General features: G+C 36.5%; 1 protein-coding gene and 1 pseudogene across 2 annotated transcripts in view; both read left to right on the top strand.

Moving 5' to 3' along the window:
* The window catches only part of ZNF200 (zinc finger protein 200), a 23,435-nt gene extending 10,564 nt beyond the window's left edge, over positions 1–12,871 (top strand). For both annotated transcript variants that reach the window (XM_007499113.3, XM_003341686.3), the window contains exon 5: positions 4,374–12,871. In XM_007499113.3, coding sequence (XP_007499175.1) covers positions 4,374–5,119 — 746 coding nt within the window. In that variant the 3' untranslated portion in view covers positions 5,120–12,871. The remainder of the gene's footprint in view (positions 1–4,373) is intronic.
* LOC130455591 (voltage-dependent anion-selective channel protein 2-like) lies at positions 11,429–18,683 on the top strand (annotated as a pseudogene).

The following is an 18,683-nucleotide window of genomic DNA, read 5'->3' as shown; positions in this document are numbered from 1 at the left end:
TCCTCTATCTTGAACACTCTCTGGAAATGCTACTGTTTTTGTGAGATTTCAGATTTGGAAAGGATTTTTGAGACCATCTAGACCTGTATCTAAACAGGAATTACCTATATGATGTCACAGATAAATAATTAATGCCCAGAGAAGGCATCTACTACTTTCTGAGATAGCCCATTCCACTCTTGAATATTTCTGATTGTTAGATAGTTCCTCTATATATCAACCCTAAATCTGTCTCTGCCACTTTCATCCATTGTTACTAGTTCTGTCACCTAAGTCCAGGAAGAACAAGTTGATACCTCTTTTTTATATAGTCTTTTAAATAGTTGAAGGCAACTCATTGCCTTCCCTGTGATTCACCCCAAATAATCATCTCTAGACTAACAATTCCCAATCTTTTTTTTTTAAACCCCTATCTTCTGTCTTGGAATCTATATCAATTCTAAGGCTGAAGAACTGCAAGGGTTAATCCAGTGATGGTGAACCTTTTAGAGACCATGTGCCATGTTCCCCCCCTTCCTCCACTGGGTGCCACCCACCATTTTACCCCATACAGGGAAGGAAGGAAGCTCCCATTGGGCTGCTGGGCAGAGGGGCAGGTCACCTGAGGAATATCCTCAGGCTTGGTGGAGAGGAGAGGGAGCAATTCCGACTGAGTACTTCTGCCTTTCTAGTAATGAAAGGGTGAGGAGTTGGGGGGGCAGCACACATGCTCACAGAGGGTGCTTTGCATTGCCATCTTTGGCATGCATGCCATAGATTTGCCACCATGGGGCTAGGCCTTTGAAGTTAAGTGACTTGCCTTAGGGCCATATAACTAGGAAATGTCTGAGTTCAGATTTGAACTCTGGTCCTTCCAACTCAAGGCCTTGTGCTCTATCTACTGTGCTACCTAGCCATCCCTAATCAAATCCTTTTAAGGCATGATATCCTTTACTATCTTAATTTTCCATTTCTAGATAAATGCCAAAATATTGATACCTTTCCTAAAATGTCAGAATTATGCATGGTATTCCAGATGCCTAGCCAAGTACAACACAGCTATCACCACCTACATTCTTTTCTGTTCGCTTTGCTTTTTCTTCATGTAGTCTTTATTTAGCTTGTTTAGTTCTCATATCCATGCTGCTGATTCATTGAAAGTAGCATTCCACTAAAATCTTGATCTTTAAGGCAAAATTATGTAAGCACATTTTCCCCTATCTTCCACTTGTGAGATCAGAAGTTTATTTTTTTTTACATAAATTTAATTAAATTCCATTTTAGTAGGTCCAGTGCATTGTATAACCCATGGAAAACCTCTTTGATAGTGTTGTCTAGAGTGTTGGCCATTCCTTCTAGCTTCATGATGTTAATAGATTTGATAACATGTCCCTATGTCAAGGAGTTCAATCCTTTGTCTAAGTAATTGTTTAAAATATCGAATACTATAAAGTCAAATACAAATCTCTGGGATACTCCCTAAGGAACCCCATTCCAAAATGACATAGAATCATAGTGACTACTCTTGGATTCTGTTGTTGAGCCTGCACTGTTATCTAGTCCATGTCTCTGCATCCTGCCTACAAGGATAGCATGAAAGTTTGTCAAGTGCTAAAATTGAAGAATTCTAGGATTACAGTATGCTTCCAACCTACCAGAGTTATAGCCCTAGAAGTTAATCTGGCACAATCCATTCTTGAAGAACTCCCTCCTGGCTCTTACTTGGTAACTACTCATCCTTTTGGAATACTTTGAACTGTTTGTATAACAACACATTCTAGAATTTGGTCAGGAATCAAGTCAGACTTATTGCTCTTTTCTGTATAGATTCTATTTTCTTCCTTACTTTTAAAAATCAAGACATTTATCCTGCTGGAATACTTCTTATATTTTGCACAAATTGTGCAATGAGAAAGCACTAGATCAGAGGTCCGGAATTAAAATCTTGGTTCTGCTACTTACACCCTGGATGACCATGGGCAAGTAATTTTTTCCCCTTCATTGCTTTTTACCATTTTATGAAATGGTTCTAATGTTTGTCTTCCTCCATCCATCTCTGATAGTTTTTGTGGACTAGTTCATGTTCAAATTGTTGTTTCCTTTGTCTACCATGTTTCTCTGCTTGATATAGAGATCAAGTATTTGTTAGCTGAGGCAATTTGTTTCTAGATTTTTTATTGTCAAAATTGATTTTATATTAGCTAAATTTGTTTAGAAAATGGTGACAAAGGAGGCAACTAGATGGCTCAGTGAATAAAGAGCTCTGCCTGAAAAAAGGAGATCCTGTTTTCAAATGTCATCTCAGACACTTTTTAGCTGTGTGACCCTGAGCAAGTCCAGTTGCCCAGTCCTTGCCACTCTTCTGCTTTATAGCCAACACTTAGTAATGATTCTAAGGCAGAAGGTAAAGTTTATTAAAAAGAAAGGAAAAAAAAGAGAAAATGGTGCTGTCCACCAGTGTTTTTCCTTTTATGCATTTTTCTGCTTTTGAATGGATAGCTTGACTAGAATACCCAACAATTGTATGCAACATCTCATTTTTATTCTAATTCGGAAGTGATTTTGATCTTTGCTTAAACAAATCAAAGATCTGACTATTCTTAGCTAATGCAGAAATGATTTCCCATGCCTAAATCAGGCATTTCTTAACTCTTAAAATTGGGTACTTGCTAGGTTCCATTCTTTTAACTCTTCTCAAAGAAAAGATTTGTGATTTTCAGGGGTTGGGCTTCTTTGTTGTCTACTAATCTTTGCTTTCTCTTCCCTTTCCTTTATACCTTTGCTTTGAAGTTATTTAGTATTTTTCTGTTGCTATAAAGCTACTTAGGATTCCTCTGTTGCTTTGAAGTTGGTTACTTAGTATTATTGCATGTCCATGATCATTTAATTTTGGGAATTCTTTATAGAATTTCTCTGTCTTTTTATCTTCTGCAGTGAATGTTGGCATATAAACTGAACTTATTTTCTTGGTAGTTGAAAATATGTGTTCCTAAGGTCTTCACTTTCTTATCCTTGATTTTATAAGACCTTACAATGAATGCTAGGATTGCTTCTAGTGATATGTCCCAACATGAATCATCAGAGTTGGATAGTGGGTTACAAGGTTTGACAAATCTCATAATAGACTATCAATTCCTGGATAGGTTCTCTGAAGAGATATCTGCCCTCTTTGCTGTTAAAAGTCAAATCCAGTAGCTGCCCTAGTGTGGTACTCTGTATCCTGAAGCAGAGTCACAAACTGTCACTATTTATTTCTCTCTTCTTCGAACATTCTTGAAGCACAAAAAAATCTGTTTCTTTTTGAAAATGTTCTGCTCTTTTTGTAATAAGGAAGCCTATCTATTAACTCTAAATATTCAGTGATCCTTTTTTCTTTTCTTTGTTTTATTTTTTGCCCTCTACATTCCTAATGTAGATCAGAAATATTCTTTCTTAATACTTTTTTTAAAACTTAAAAGTATTTCTTTAATTTTTTCCCTTGTAAGCCCTTGCCTTCTATCTTAGAATTAGAAATGGTCTAATGACCATTGGAGTTAGATGACTTACCCAGAGTCACACAGCTAGGAGGTGTCTGAAGCCAGATCTGAACCCAATTTCATTCTTTTAATTAATTCTATTTGCCCTGGAAAGTGGTATAAGAAACCATATCGTACTTTATGCACATGTAGCCATTCCTTGGCATTAGCAGAAACTGTGATCTGAATATCATTTCAGAATTTCCCTTGGCCTTCTATTTAAATAGCTACAAGTGAAAATTTCTGTCTTAATTGGTTACACCTATGACATTCACCTGGTCTGCTACTGTAGCAAACAACGTGTTAGCCATATTTCTTTATTTTGCCTTGGTAAGTTTTATATTAGGAGAATTTAGGGAATAACAGGCAGAAGTCCTACAACTAACTCTTACACATGAGAAGATTCCCTATAGGAATTCCTTAACCACCCTATTCTCAAGAAATATGGGAACTAGTAATAAACTATAGAGTAGCATTCACAATGACAGAAATAATAGGCTTCAGTGATTATATCTAAGATCTTATATTTTTAATTTTTCCTTTTTATAATGCTATGTACAACACGGATGTCAATGTGTGCTGTTGAATAAATGGTGACAAATGAGATAAAGAAGAATAAACTTATCAATTCTTTCAGTTTCTCTCTTGATCAGGGTAATTTTTTTTCAAGTTTTTTAGTAAAATTAAGTAATAAAATGCTACATAAATTAAGCTAATATTATTTTTAGCTCTCAAATTTTCCACAAGTTCTGATAGAGGTCTTGATTTGTGGTCCTCAAGTCAATAATAACCTAGGTCATACATTTTGGTGTTTCCTCCTATATTTTTTCACTAAGCTTAAGAGGATATATTATATGAATTCTATCTTTGTCTCAACAGTAGATTGCAATGAGAATAAGGAAGATGATCACCAGCCAGAAATACCAGAGGATGTAGAACATCATGAAATGTCATCTGGTTACTGTGAAAGGGATGGTTCCCAGATTTTTAAGCAGGCAAAAGACTACGAGAAACACCCAGATAGCCATGAAGGGAAAAGACTAAACACTTCAATCCCACAAGAAAAGAGATTACGAAGTCTTTTAATTACTGTTGAAAATGATACCCCATTAGAGGACCTTTCAAAATATGTGGACATAAGTATTCTTGCACTTTCTCAGAATCGAAGAACACGAAGATTCTATACATGTCCACAGTGTGGGAAACACTTCACTGAAAGCTCTTACCTTATTTCCCATCAGAGAACACATACTGGAGAAAAACCTTATGATTGTATTCATTGTGGGAAAAGCTTCAATCATAAAACAAACCTTAATAAACATGAACGAATCCACACTGGAGAGAAACCTTATACATGCTCTCAGTGTGGAAAAAACTTTCGTCAGAACTCGCATCGGAGTCGCCATGAAGTAATTCATGTGAAGGAAAAACTCCTTAAATGTCAAGAATGTGGGAAAAGCTTCTTAGGAGATGAAGAATTCTTGCTTCATCAAGAAACTCATGAAGAAGAAAGGCCCTATAGATGCAGTAGATGTGGAAGAAGATTTAGTCGACAATCAAACTGTACCAGACATGAAAAAGCCCACTTCATACCTAAAATGCAAAAGCAAGTGTTATCAAGTTAATCAGTTAGACCTCATTTACCTTGACATGATTCTCCCTGTGGTGACCCTCTAAATACTAAGAATGTAAGGAAAATTATTTGAAATTCTAAACTCACATAGTGAAACTGCTAATAGTCTAAATGAGATAAATATCCAACCTTCACAGCTCAGGCATTATTTACTCTGAAGAATGTATAAGGAAAAAACTATGAATGGGCCAAGTCTTTGTAGTTCAAAGGACTAATGATAATTCCCATGTAAAGCAATGCAAAGAGAACTGTAAAGTCTCCAAATCTCCCTTTCAAGGAAAACTTTCCTATGTATTTTTCTGTCTATCTTCAGGCTTCTCTTAGGAGTGACCAGATATTACTAATATAGTTGTATCCTGCTTCCCTCAACATGAAAATCAACATTAAAATATGGAAATAAAGAAATGAATCAAGTATACACATACTTGTCAGAATCGTGGACATAGTGAACCAATAACTCATTAGGTCTGTTAAGTAAATGACTAAAAGCTTAAAATTCAAGGAACTATCATGAATTAATGTAAAGGGTCTATATAGTGGATCACTTCCATTTGGATTTCACCCAAGTGCAGTTTCTGGTCCTGTATAGCTTTTACCATTTCAGTACAATATTTGTATTTTGTGACTTATTTTGAATATTCATGTTTTAACAGAAAAAAATGCCATTTTCCCCTTATATGATTAAAAGAAGTTTTCTGCATTTTTATTCTTGTCTGCAACAGGTCTTTTCTTTTTCTGTCAGCACCCATCTTAATATTTCATTATAGACGGTGAGCTGATAATGATACACAGAAATCCAGTATACAAATGAAGTTCACTTGTAATGGGAAAATAATTTGGAATTCTGATAGTTGTTCTGTAATGTTTCCTATGTACATGAGAAATTGTGTGTGTACAATTCAATCCAGTAAATATTTACTGAGTACTTACTATATGTAAGACAATGTGATGGGGATTTTAAGACAAAAAAACTCACAAAACCTTTATTCCATTGGGAGATACACCGTGTACATAAATATGTGAAAACAAGATAATTTGGGAAGAGGGAGAACACCAGATTCAGAGGATGATCAAGGACAACACAGAGATAAAGGCTTTGGCACCCAAACTGAGCTTTGAGAAAAGATAAAGATTCTAATAAACAAAGGTGAAGGAGAGCTTTAATGTCATATGGTCTGAACAAAATCACAGAAATAAAAAGTAAAACAGCTAGTCGTCTAGTTGGGTGGAAACTGTTGGAAGGGAAATAATCTGAAAAAAGATTAGAAAGGCCAGTTGGGACCAGATTGTGAAGGGCCTTAAATACCAAGCTGGGGAACTTGTATTTTTGTTATAAGAGGCATTAGGAAACCATTAAACCATTGAAACCATTGAAAGGTTTTGGCTAAGGAAGTGACATGATCAAACTTATTTTAGGAATGTTATTCTTGCAGCTTTTTGAATGATCGATGGGAAGATCCAGAAACCAGGAGACCAATTAAAAGGATTCCAGTAGGAGATGATTAGGACCCAAATGTACCCAAATGTGAGAAGTTAAAGGGACATTTAGATGGAGATAGCCAACTGATGGCCACATTCAAGAAAGAAATTAGGTGAGATATATTGATTTGAATAGATGATAATTGAACTAATAGAATCTAATGAGACTGCCAAAATGGAGAGTGAAAAGAAAAGAGAATAGGCTCTAGGACACAGCCTTAGATGATATTCAGCTTCATTTTTGTCTCTCCTTGTCTCTTTATTCCTTCCCTGTTGCTCACAAGCCCACTCAAATTTTCCCACATCTATAAACAAGCCTCACTTCATTCCACTGTCCTTTTTAGAGATCATTCTCTCTCCTTTCCTTTTCAGCAGAACTTCATGGAAAATCTGTCTATATTTAGTGCTTTCTCTTCCTCTCTTCTTTGTTAGTAGGGCTTATGACTGCTTCACTTAACTGAAACTTCTTTCCCCAAAGTCAGCAATGATCTCTTATTTTACTAAATGTGATATCCTTTTCTCAATTCTAATCCTTCTTGACCTATCTGTGTTTAACATTTGACCACTTCTGGATACTTTCTCCCCTCCAATTTCTTATGTTCTAGCTCTCTCTGATTCTCTTGACCACTTCCTGGTTTCCTTTGCTGGGTCATCATCTATGTCAAGCCCACTAACTCTGGGTGCCTTCCAAGCTGTGTTCTGACCCTCTTCAGATGTTCATTCTACACTATCTCACTTGGTGACCTTATAAATTCCTGTGGATTTCATTTTTATCTCTATTCAGATTACTCTTTATTCTAAACCTAGCCTATTTCCTTCAGTTCCACATCACAAACTTTCTGGTACACATTTTCAGACTGAATGTCCCACAGGCATCTCATACTCAAAATGCTCATTCTCTCTTCTTTTTCTATCAGCAAACGTCTCTCTTCCAAGCTTCCTTATTGCTGTCAAGAACATCACCCTCCTTCAATCACCTAGGTTCACAAACCCAGTCCTCAATCTCACCTCAGATGATATCTAGTCAGTTGCCATAACTTCTCATTTCTAGATCCATAACATCTCCAGGATCCATACCCTTCTCTCTACTCTTCACTGCCCTATTTCAAGCCTTGATCCATTCTATTCTTCACAGATGCCACTGATTCTCTTAAAGCATGGTCTAACCAAGTTACCCTTCCCGTAATAAACTCTAATAACACCTTTTTCCCTTTAGGATCAAACAAACTCTTTAGGATCAAACAAACAAAATACTTTTGGTATTTTAAAACTTTTCACAGCCTGGCTCCTTCTTACCTTGTTAGTCTTACAAATTATTCCCCCTTACTCTATGTTCCATCCATACTCTTCCTCACAATGTTCTGTTTCCTGTCATTGTGCCTTTATTTTCCTCCTCGATTCTGTCTTGAAATCTTTGGTTTCCTTCTGGTCATGGCTCAAATTCTATCTTCAGTGCTAGGCATTTTCTCATTGCCTTAGTCTTTCCTTCCAAGGCTATTGTGTACATGTTGTCTCCCTCATTAGAATAAAAAAACTCCTTGACTATAGGCACTATTTTGCCTTTTTTTTTTAACCTTACCACTTTTAGCACTGTGCCTTTCACATTATAGGCATTCAATAAATATTTCCTGACTGATCATTGACTGGAAAATTTTAAGAACAATGCAATAAAAATTGGGAGATTTAACATTCCTATTTTATAACTTGACAGATGTAACAAAGATTACTACAAATGTTATTACTGACTTGAATAGAATTGTTGAAAAGTTTATTTAAATTTCTTGTAAAGATGGCAGTGTGAAAGATTTCAGCCAAACCCAACTTCTCTGAGAAATTTCCCAGAAAAGATTAAAGGCAATGTCATTACAAATTCAATAAAACCAGAAAAAACTAATAAACTAGTCTGTCCAGTCCAGGACTACACAAGAAGATGTCACAAAAGCCCAAGAGCATTCTTGATGCCAGTGGGATCTCAGTACTGACCTTTAAGAGTTGAAGCATAGTGCAAAGGTATATGCGAGGCATGTGCTGCAGGGCTCCCTAGGATGTCTGAAACCAGCTCTAGCTCCAGCAATCAGGCATGGCTTGTTAGATCTGCATGAGGGGACAAAGACATCTCTTGGTTGGTGCTTGCCTAAGGAATTTAAATAGGGTAAATGCACCTGTGCAGCTTTTGTATTAAAAGACTCTTGAGGTCTAAAACAGTGATCTATGAAAATAGGTTAGGATTGGCCTGGGCCACTTTAGGATAAGTGGAAATCTAGTAGGTGACAGAGAAAGGAGACAAATGAAATAGAGATTGGTATACATGTTGGGCCAACAGGAAACAAACCAGGGGTTGAGGTTAAAGACGGCTTGGTCCTTTCTATAGGCTTGGAACTTTATCCCAAGCCAGAGTTGCAGGAATGAAAACTAGAATGTCTCATGGAAAACTGTAGCAGGACAATGGCAGTGGTGTTATTGCATCAGAGGGCCTTGGCCGATTCACTTCATCTAAGAATGTGGGTGAGGATAGAACTTGGTTCTGATTTTGAATCCCAATTAAGAAGTGAAGCTAGACTTGAGTAAACAGAAGAAAACTTTACAGTGAAGAAATACTGTTGAATGAGAAAGATAGTGGATTGGTCACTTTCTCCGGATCCCTTTAACTGCCTGATACTCCCATCAAAAAGGAATTATGTACAAAGCACCTAACAATTATAGTTGTATAAAAAAGATAAAGAAGGTCCTGATCAAGTAAAGATACAAATGAATTGGCATTATACTTCTCTAGTCCTTAAAGCAGTAACTTGGTGCTTTTATCCTACCAGCAGCCAGACTTGTGGCAAACCAACCAACATGAAGGCTTGTGCTGGAGGTCCATTAGGAACCCTCACCAGCCCCACACCCTCCATTGCAAGGACTACCTACATACTTTTTGTTCCCTCATGCTAAAAGAAAAGGTGGACCGACTGCCCAACTTGGGGATGGGAGGAAGGGGCTGAAAATGTGAAACCTTCTGGCTCAAGCCCCATTCCATCTTTTTTTCTTTTTTAAACCTTTATCTTCCATTTTACAATCAATACTGTATATTGGTTCTAAGGCAGAAGAGTGGTAAGGGCTAGGCAATGGGGGGTCAAGTGACTTACCTTGGGTCACACAGCTGGGAAGTATCTGAGGATAGATTTGAACCCAGAACCTTCCATCTCTAGGCCTGGCTCTCAATCAACTGAGCCACCTAGCTGTCCTGTAAGGGAACACTTAAGACTGCAGAAATTCTTTCCTGAACACTCTCACTTTTCTCCATCCCAGAAAAATCAGTAGATGATTATGCAGTCCAATTGGGGAAGGAAAGGAGAGCCCAGAGAGGAATTAGGGGAGGGAGGAAATCCTGTTCGGCCAGAGTATACTGATAGTAGGAAGACAGGTCAGCAAAACCTGTATCCCCTGATCTATAGGGACTGAGGCAGCCTTATAATCTTCAAAAAGTGATGGATGAGGGGAGGTAGAAGCTTTTAAAAGAATGAAATATTGAAAATTATCTAAAAGCTAAGAGTATAGGCAAATCAACTTAGAGCATCCTAAGCCAGAAGGAGGGATGAATACTGAATCCTAAAAAGCAAATGAACAAATGCCTGGTGAAATGAAAAATCTTGTAAACTCTCAAGACAGAATAAAACATCAATAAGAAGAAATTAGTTCAGTGGATAGAATGCTAGACCTGGAAATTTGAGTTCAAATCTAACCTCAAATATTTAACTAGCTATATGATCTTGGGTATATCATTTAACATCTTCCTAAGTTTCTTCAAATATAAAATGAGGTAATAATACCACTCATGACACAGATTCATTGTGAGGTTATAATGAGATAATATTGGTAAGGCATTTTAAAATCAGGAGTAAGTAGAGTTCAGAATTTAGAGCTTTAGTTGCAGAGTTTAAATATTCAACAATTTAGAAAAATTGAATCCAGAATTAAGAATTTTCTAAGGAAGGGAAAATGAACCAATTTTTTTTTTAAGTAGAGGAAAATCTGGCATAAAAGAAGTAAAAGGCAGCACTGTAAAACACACCAAAGTGATTTAACCTGGAAGAAAGCATACATGGGATAACAAGTATCAAAGATCTCCCAAAAGAATGTGACAAAAAAAATATTAAACACCACATTGTAGTAAATAATGCAAGAAAACTTCCTAGAATTTCTGAATATAGAAAACAAAAGCACCAATTTTGAGAATCCAGTTTTTCTTCAGAAAAAAGACTCTTGAACTTCTAATTTCCAACTCACAGCAGTTAAATTGAATTTCCATTATTAACAACAAATCCAAAATAGGAGAAATGTATAAAGAAAAGGATGGCATAAGATTATTCCCCAGGCACAAGAAATTGCTGGAGAGAATGGAGTACCATATTCCAAAAAGCAAAGGATCTCAAGCTCCAACCCTTTAAAACAATATACTTTGCAAACCTGAACTTATCAGTTTAAAAGAAGATAATCAACAAAAAAGGAGCAGAAGGAATTTCTGGAGAAACAACATAAGCAAGTTATTCAATTTGCAAATTGACTAAACTACAGAAACAGAACATAATGGGATAGGGAAATCCAAACTGCACAGTGCAGTAACTGCACAAAAAATAAAAGAGTACATGACAAACACAAGTAGTTCCTCAGAAAAGGGAACAATGTGGCCAGAAAGTAGCTAACAGTGAATGGAAACATAAAGGAAGACATTTTTAAAAAGGAAATTAAACCTTTTGAAAGAAAATAATAGGAAGAAATGGCTTAGGATTCCCACCATTTCCCACCTACTCCAAGCACAGGCTGCTCTCACTGCTGCCTAATGGCTGTCTTTGCTTCCCTCCCTCACCTGTGCCTCCTTATCGTCCAGAAGGCAGACACCAAGGTAGCTTTGCAGAGGATGGGTGGCTGAGTGGCAAATTCTTAAGGTGGTCAGAGTGACTGAAAGATGACTTTGGTTGGACCATATCAGGATGCGGCCATGATGAGGAGTGGTGAGTTCCTGGCAGTTAGCAGAGAGAATGATTATGTCTCCTTTATTTTGCCCTCCAGCCTCAGCAGCTATGCCTAGAACTCTAGTGCACTAACCACGAGGCCACCCCCTCCTATAATTTTGACAAGTCACTTTACAAGCAGTCATGGCAGCATCTGACAACATGTATTCCTCCTTCATGTGATGATGTTGGCAAAATTTCCAGAGACATTTTCAACCAAGGATTTTATTTCTGAATGTGAAAACAAAATGCTTCAATGGAACAGAATTCTCATCTTCTGGTTTGCCTAGCACAGAAATCAGTAAAGTTAATAGGGCCACAGTTAAAGGCAGTTGGAGACCAAATATAAACATGTGACTATGATTTGACTTATACACACAGACACACAATGGAATACTGATAATTCTGGAAACTGAAATTGCAACTGAAGATCAGATTTGCCAGGGTTTGAAGCTGACATTTGACACTATCTTTTTCACCAAACATAGGAAAGAAAAATGGTAAAAAAAAAATCTGCTTACAAATGGGAATGTATAAACTGATTGTAATATTGACTTTGATTTTGGTGGGCTTGCAATTTATAGGTCATCTGTTTTTGGTTACATAGGCCAGTTTACTAGTTACTAGATGACCTTAGTACCAAGTCAAAGTTGACAAAAATTGACTGCAAAGGGTTATAGGACTGGAGCCTTCCAGCAGCACACTAATGGATTGGAATCTGGAAGTTCAATTTATTAGAAAGTATGTGATGATCTTGATACTTCTGTAAAACTAGCTTAGACCTGCCTTCATTTTGGTATTACAACTATATAGTGTATTCTACTGCTTCTATTTCTCAAAAGTTAGTAATTCTAATTTAATTGGTGTGGGCCACACTCAGACTCTGAGGCCCAGTGTGTCTGCCTTGGTAGATGGAAAAGAGCATTAATGTAATGCTGAAGTTCACAAACTTGAATTTGCCTTGGAGTTGGAGACTTAGTACATCTGAAGAAACTTTTAAGGAAGGAATATCAGAAGATTTGGCCATAAAATATATTTCCAGTGTGACCTGCCGACTTTTTTTTTCCAAGAGGATGATCTAAATAAGGGATGATCCAAACAAAAGCTGTATTTTAAATATTTAGACAATTACTTGTTAGTTGGTTTCTAGTTAAATTGGTTATCTAATCACCAGTGCTGCAGTAGTGCACTCATTTATACATTATTTAGATGCATTTAATTGTTAAATTGCTACCCACTTATAATGAAATAGACCTTTTTGAAAACTAAAATTGTGTGCATGTTTGTATTTGTTTCTTTTAATATTTGATATTGCCATTTGATGAAATGGATTGGCGTTTTAAGATGAGATACAGAAATTTTGCTAATTAACTTTCAATAGATATACTTTTGGTATCCTAAAGCACTACAGAGTATGAATAAAACATGTATAATTGTGCCTCCAAGTATTTTCAGAGCTAAAGCATTGATAGAGTAAAATGAGTTAATATATAAGCATTCCCTTTGGTCTCCTCCTTGTGTAGATCATAATTTGTTTTCCACAAGCTCTTCACTCATCTGTGCTACAAATACTCCTCCTGGCTTTTAGGATAGTCTCAATTTTTAAATACATATATATATATATATATATACACAGATATATATATAAAACCCTTACCTTCCATCTTGGAGTCAATATTGCTCCAAGGCAGAAGAGTGGTAAGGGTTAGGCAATGGGGGTTAAGTGATTGCCCAGGGTCACACAGCTGGGAAGTATCTGAGGCCAGATTTGAAACTAGGACCTCTTGTCTCTAGGCCTGAGTCTCAATCCACTGAGCTACCCAGCTGCCCCCTCAATTTTTTTTTAAAGGACTAAATATGAAGACATAAAAAAATGAACAAACTACTTAGAAGGTAGGAAAAAAACTTGATGAGTGTGAACTTTTTGAAAAATAGAATGGAGCAAACAGCTGATTGAATGAAACATGAAACATTAGAACAAAGTTAAAAGACTCAAAGTAGAACAAATTAACAGAAAGAATTAAAAAGTGATGACAAAATGGAAAGGCTTGGTACCATATTATAGAGGTGCAGTTATGATGGTGGAAGTATTGCCTAGCTCCCCCACCAAATTTCTTTCACAAAGTTCTAGGAAATGCACGAGACCAAATTCTGTCACATTGTGTCATTTTTTCAGCCCTTAGTGATTTAGAGTTAAAGGTTTGTGGACACTAGGGATAGGCACTGGGGACAGGATCTGATTAGGAGCACAACACCATATGCAAATCATTGCAGTACATCAAAACTAAGATCTGAGACTATAGTAGGAAGAGATAATAATAGTGAATCCCTGAACCAGTTCTGGAGGCAGGAATAGGTGCCATCTGAGATGTTGCCCATTATCCAGTTCTGAGTCAGACTAAGGGAACAATATACACATAGGGTGGTACAGAAGAGCAGGAGCAAAGAACAAGTTTGGAAGCAAACAGTAGTTGTGTGGCTCTGTTCCCAGGAGCAGAGAGGGAACTCAATTGTAGATTCCAACAAGTATGCATGCTTTCAGTGGTATAACCAAGGTAGGAATACTAGATTAAAAGAGAACTTGCAGTTCAGTAACTCAGGAGAGACAGTCTCTCAGGAGGTTAATTGTAGCTGACTAGCAATAGATTAGTAAAATTCTCATCCAAGGACAAGCCAACAGACCGAAACCTGGATCAGAAACTTGGAGAGCTCAGACTAGGAAGATGGTGAGTACTCTGTCCCAGATCACATTAGTTTGGGAATAGTGAAAGCCAATAGATACACAACCAGAGTTGTGAAAGCAGTAGAAGGACATAGGAGGACAGAAAAGTAGGCCAGACTTTCCTCTCTCAGAAGTATACATACCCTAGCCTTAACAAAGTCACAGTGAAGCAGTAGATTAAAAGAATAAGAATAAAAAAGAATCTCACCATAAAAAGTTGTTATGATGCTGGAGAAGCCCAAGACAAATTGAGAGAAAGAAAATTGACTTGAAAATATCTACAAGGAAAGTTTCAAAGAAAAATGTAGGTTAGACACATCCAATAATTTATTTAAAAGTATTTCTTGAATAAATCAAAGAAAATATCTTTATAAACAATTATTGCAAATCTTGTTCCCTTAAAAGTAGGAAAAAGTAACTTCATAAACTGCAAAATCCCCAAAGGAAAAAGACAGATTTTCTTCAAGTACTTCATGAATAACCTTAAGAAATAAAGCAAGAATTTTTTAAATGAAATTTAAAATTCCCAAGGAAAGAATTGGAAAGAAAATAAATAGCTTAGGAAAGTGCTAAGCCATACCTATAAGATGAACTCCCTGAAAATTAGAACAAGCAAAATTAATGACTATGAGACAAGAAATAATAGAATAAAATCAAAATATTGAAAAAATAGGAAATATAAAATATCTGATACCAAAAACTGACCTAAAAACTAGTCAAGGAAAGATAGTTTAAGAATTATTAGATATAAGGCAGTTGGGTGGCTCAGTTAATAGAGAGCCAGACCTAAAGGCAGGAGGCCCTGGGTCCAGACATTTCCTAGCTGTGTGACCCTGGGCAAGTCACTTAAGCCCAATTACCTACCCCTTACTATTCTTCTGGAATCAATACTTAGTTTTGAATCTGACAGAAAGTAAGAATTGAAAAGAGAATTATTAGACTCCCTGAAAACCATGATTTTTTTTTTTTGGTTGCCTGAACATGAGGAATGGAACCAAGACAACTATAAATTAGGGGCAGTCATTCAACTGAATTCTCCCAATATTCCCCTCTAAACAACTTTAAAATAATGCATTGAGTCAAATTTTGGAGTGGAAGAGCCAACAAAAGTTTCATGTGAAACATTTTTCTGGCCTAAGAAAACTTAAGAGATTAGTAGGAGAAGTCTCTGACACCAGAGTAGAGAATTGTCCAGAGCCCACACAAGTAACAATTTTGGCACTGGCTGCAACAGAAATAGCTTCCAGAATTCTTGGCCCAGAGGGTAAGGGCATCAGACAATGAGACAGAAAGAGATTACTGGGTGCCTTTGCTGACCATGGACAGCTCTGCTGATTGGCAACTCTATTGGGTATATGTAGTTCTGGGTTTTGTTTCTGAGGTAGAGAGTATTGCTGGTGATCTGTCATAAGGGAGAGGGTCTATGGTCACAGTTACAAAGCAAAGAGGAGCAAGGATTGCTGCAGGGAATCAGAGGTCCTTCTTAGGTAAAGATCACATTACAGACTAGGAGAATTATGACTATACCTCTCCCAGGAGCTTACCTACTTGGAAATGCCAAAATCTTCCAGATTCTCAAAACTGGCTCTGAAAGCAGCAGCATGAAAAAGCCTGAAGTTTAGGACAGTAACTCCCCACTTGTAGGTATGCAGAGTCTAACTTTAACATAAAATTCAAAATCAAGAAAAAGACTGGAAAAATGAGCAAACAACAACAAGAAGAATTTAACCATAATAAGCTATTTCAATGGCAGGGAAGACCAAATCATAAAACTCAGAAGAAGACAATGTGAAAATATTTACCTTTAAAAGTCTTTTTTTTTTTTAAGTCTCAAAGAAAAATGATTATTGTACACATGCCCAATAGGAATTCCTGGAAGAGTTAAAAACAGAGATATGAACAGTAGAAGAAAAATTGGGATAAGAAACAGGTTGATTAAAGAGGCACAAAAAATACTGAAGAAAATAACACCTCTTAACAGAATTGGCCAAATAGTAAAGGAAGCCCAAAAATTCACTAAAGAAAAGAACTTTTTAAAGAGCAGAATTGGCCAAATAGGTAAAAATAGGTAAAAAAAATTTTCACCAAAGAAAATAATTTCTTAAAATAGAATTGGGCAAGTAGAGGTTAATGACTCCATGAGACACTGAGGGAAGATCATTTAAATTGAACTACCTGAAAGCCATAAAAAAGGGGGGTACATGTTATATTTTAAGAAATTATCACAGAAAACTTCCCTGGTATCTTAGATCCAGTGGATAAAATAGAAATCCACAGAATTTACTGATCACCTTCTAAAAAAAGATCCCAAAATGAAAACTCCCAAGAATATTATAGCCAAATTCCAGAGCTCTCAAGTAAAAGAAAATATTTCAAGCAGCAAGAAAGAAAAAATTCAAACATTGTTGAGCCAGAGTTGGAATCACATAAGATTTAGTGGCTTCCACCTTAAAGGAACAGGACTTGCATTGGCAAAGTATTGGCACATATGCCTAGCTTGCATTCCCCCTCTTCCCAGTGCCCAAGGACATTTTTTGAATGCCCTGCCTCTGTCCAGCTGCCCAAAGTGGGCACTTCTTCCCTCTGCTCTCCGCAGTAAGGCTCAGACACCTTGAAGTTGCAGTTTGGGCACATGAACTTAAAAACCTTTGCCAGTACTGACTTAGAATATGATGTTCTTGTAGGCAAAGGAACTAGGATCACATCCAAGAATGATCTACACAGCAAAATTGAATATAATGCTTTGTGGGTAGATTATATAATAAAAAAGGACTTCTAAGTATTTCTGATAAAAAGACCAGAACTTAATTAGAAGATTTGACATTTAATTAGAAGATTCAATATAAAAAGGTAAACATAAAAGAGTTATCGTAAGGAACACAATAAAGTTAAACTATTTGCATTCCTATTATTTAGAGAAGATGTGTGTAACTCCTAAGAACTTTATTATGGTTAGAGCAGTTAAATGGAATTTACATAGACAAAGGGGTGGCTGTGAGTTAACTATGTTGGAATGATCTCCCCCAAAAACTGAAGTCATGAGAAAGAGGGATGCATTGGGAGAAGGCAGAGGTGGAATGGGGAAAATTTTCTCATAAAAGAGGCACACAATGATGAGATTACACAGTGGAGGGGAAATGGCAGTGTTTAAACATCACTCTCATCAGAATTGGCTCAAAGAGTGAAGAATATATATAGACATCAGTTGTGTATTGAAATATAATTTAGCCAATAGGGGAAGAGTAGGGGAAAGGGATTAAAGAAAGTGGGGGATAATAAAAGAGAGGATCATTTAGGGGAGTTAGAAACAAAATATGCTTTTGAGAAAGGACAGGACGAGAACAGAAAGGAAGAAACAAGAAAATGGGATGAAGAATGGGATGAAATTGTGCATTATTCCCCAGCATACATTGATTAGTATTAGTCATCATAGATTGGCAACTTCCTATAGAAAATTAGTGAAAGTTAGGTGCCCTTCACTAGGGAAATACCAATCTATCCTTTTGAAGAGTAGAGAAATTCCCCTCCCCAACCTTCATTCATATATCTACACACACACTTACATACATATATATACATAAGTATATATAATAAATGTATAAATACACACAAATATAGATCTTTAATCTTTTCTAATGTGATGAAAAGATAATTTTGGTTCTCATGGGAAAGATGTTGGGTGTCCTAATTCTCATGAGAGAAATCTTGAAACTTACAAATTATAATCTTGACTTATGTCCTAAATGTTTCAGCCTGAAAGATCTTGGCCAGGTATAAATTTTGACTCTACTGAGAAATTGCAAACTTGAGGAATGTTCCCATAGTCTTGAAAGCATTGGGAAAACTTAAGGAGGATAGAATAAGATAAAGAAATATGACATACAAAAGCATTGTGTCACACTCAGATAGTGGAAAAGAGGAGGTATTGTGTTGGATCCCTCTTTAAATTCTGATTGAATTTGAACATCAGTGGACACTGCTTCTGAGAGGTCTCTCCAGACAGTGGTCACTCTCTCTGTCTCTGTCTCTATCTCTGTCTCTCTCACTCTTTCTTCCCCCCTCTTCTAACAGCATCTTTTCAATCCCCACCTCCCGAGTCCACTCCACACATAGGGAAATGCACACTAATTATAACTGAATGTGAATGGAATGAGGTGACCCATAATACAGAATAGATTATAGCAAAATGGAATAGAAACTAGAATCCAGCAATGTGCTGTTTACAAGAGACACACTTGAAACAGAAAGATACATACAATTAAAAAAACAACAACAATAAACTGAGTGCAAATTGAAGTATGTATACTTTTATCACTTTATTTTTCTTGTTTTTTCAAAATAAAATATAGCAAATATGGAAA

This window comes from Monodelphis domestica, chromosome 7 (assembly GCF_027887165.1).
Source record: "Monodelphis domestica isolate mMonDom1 chromosome 7, mMonDom1.pri, whole genome shotgun sequence".
Taxonomy (NCBI): Eukaryota; Metazoa; Chordata; class Mammalia; order Didelphimorphia; family Didelphidae; genus Monodelphis; species Monodelphis domestica.
The sequence above is the reverse complement of the archived record's forward strand: the minus strand, read 5'-3'. Positions and strand labels throughout refer to the sequence as shown.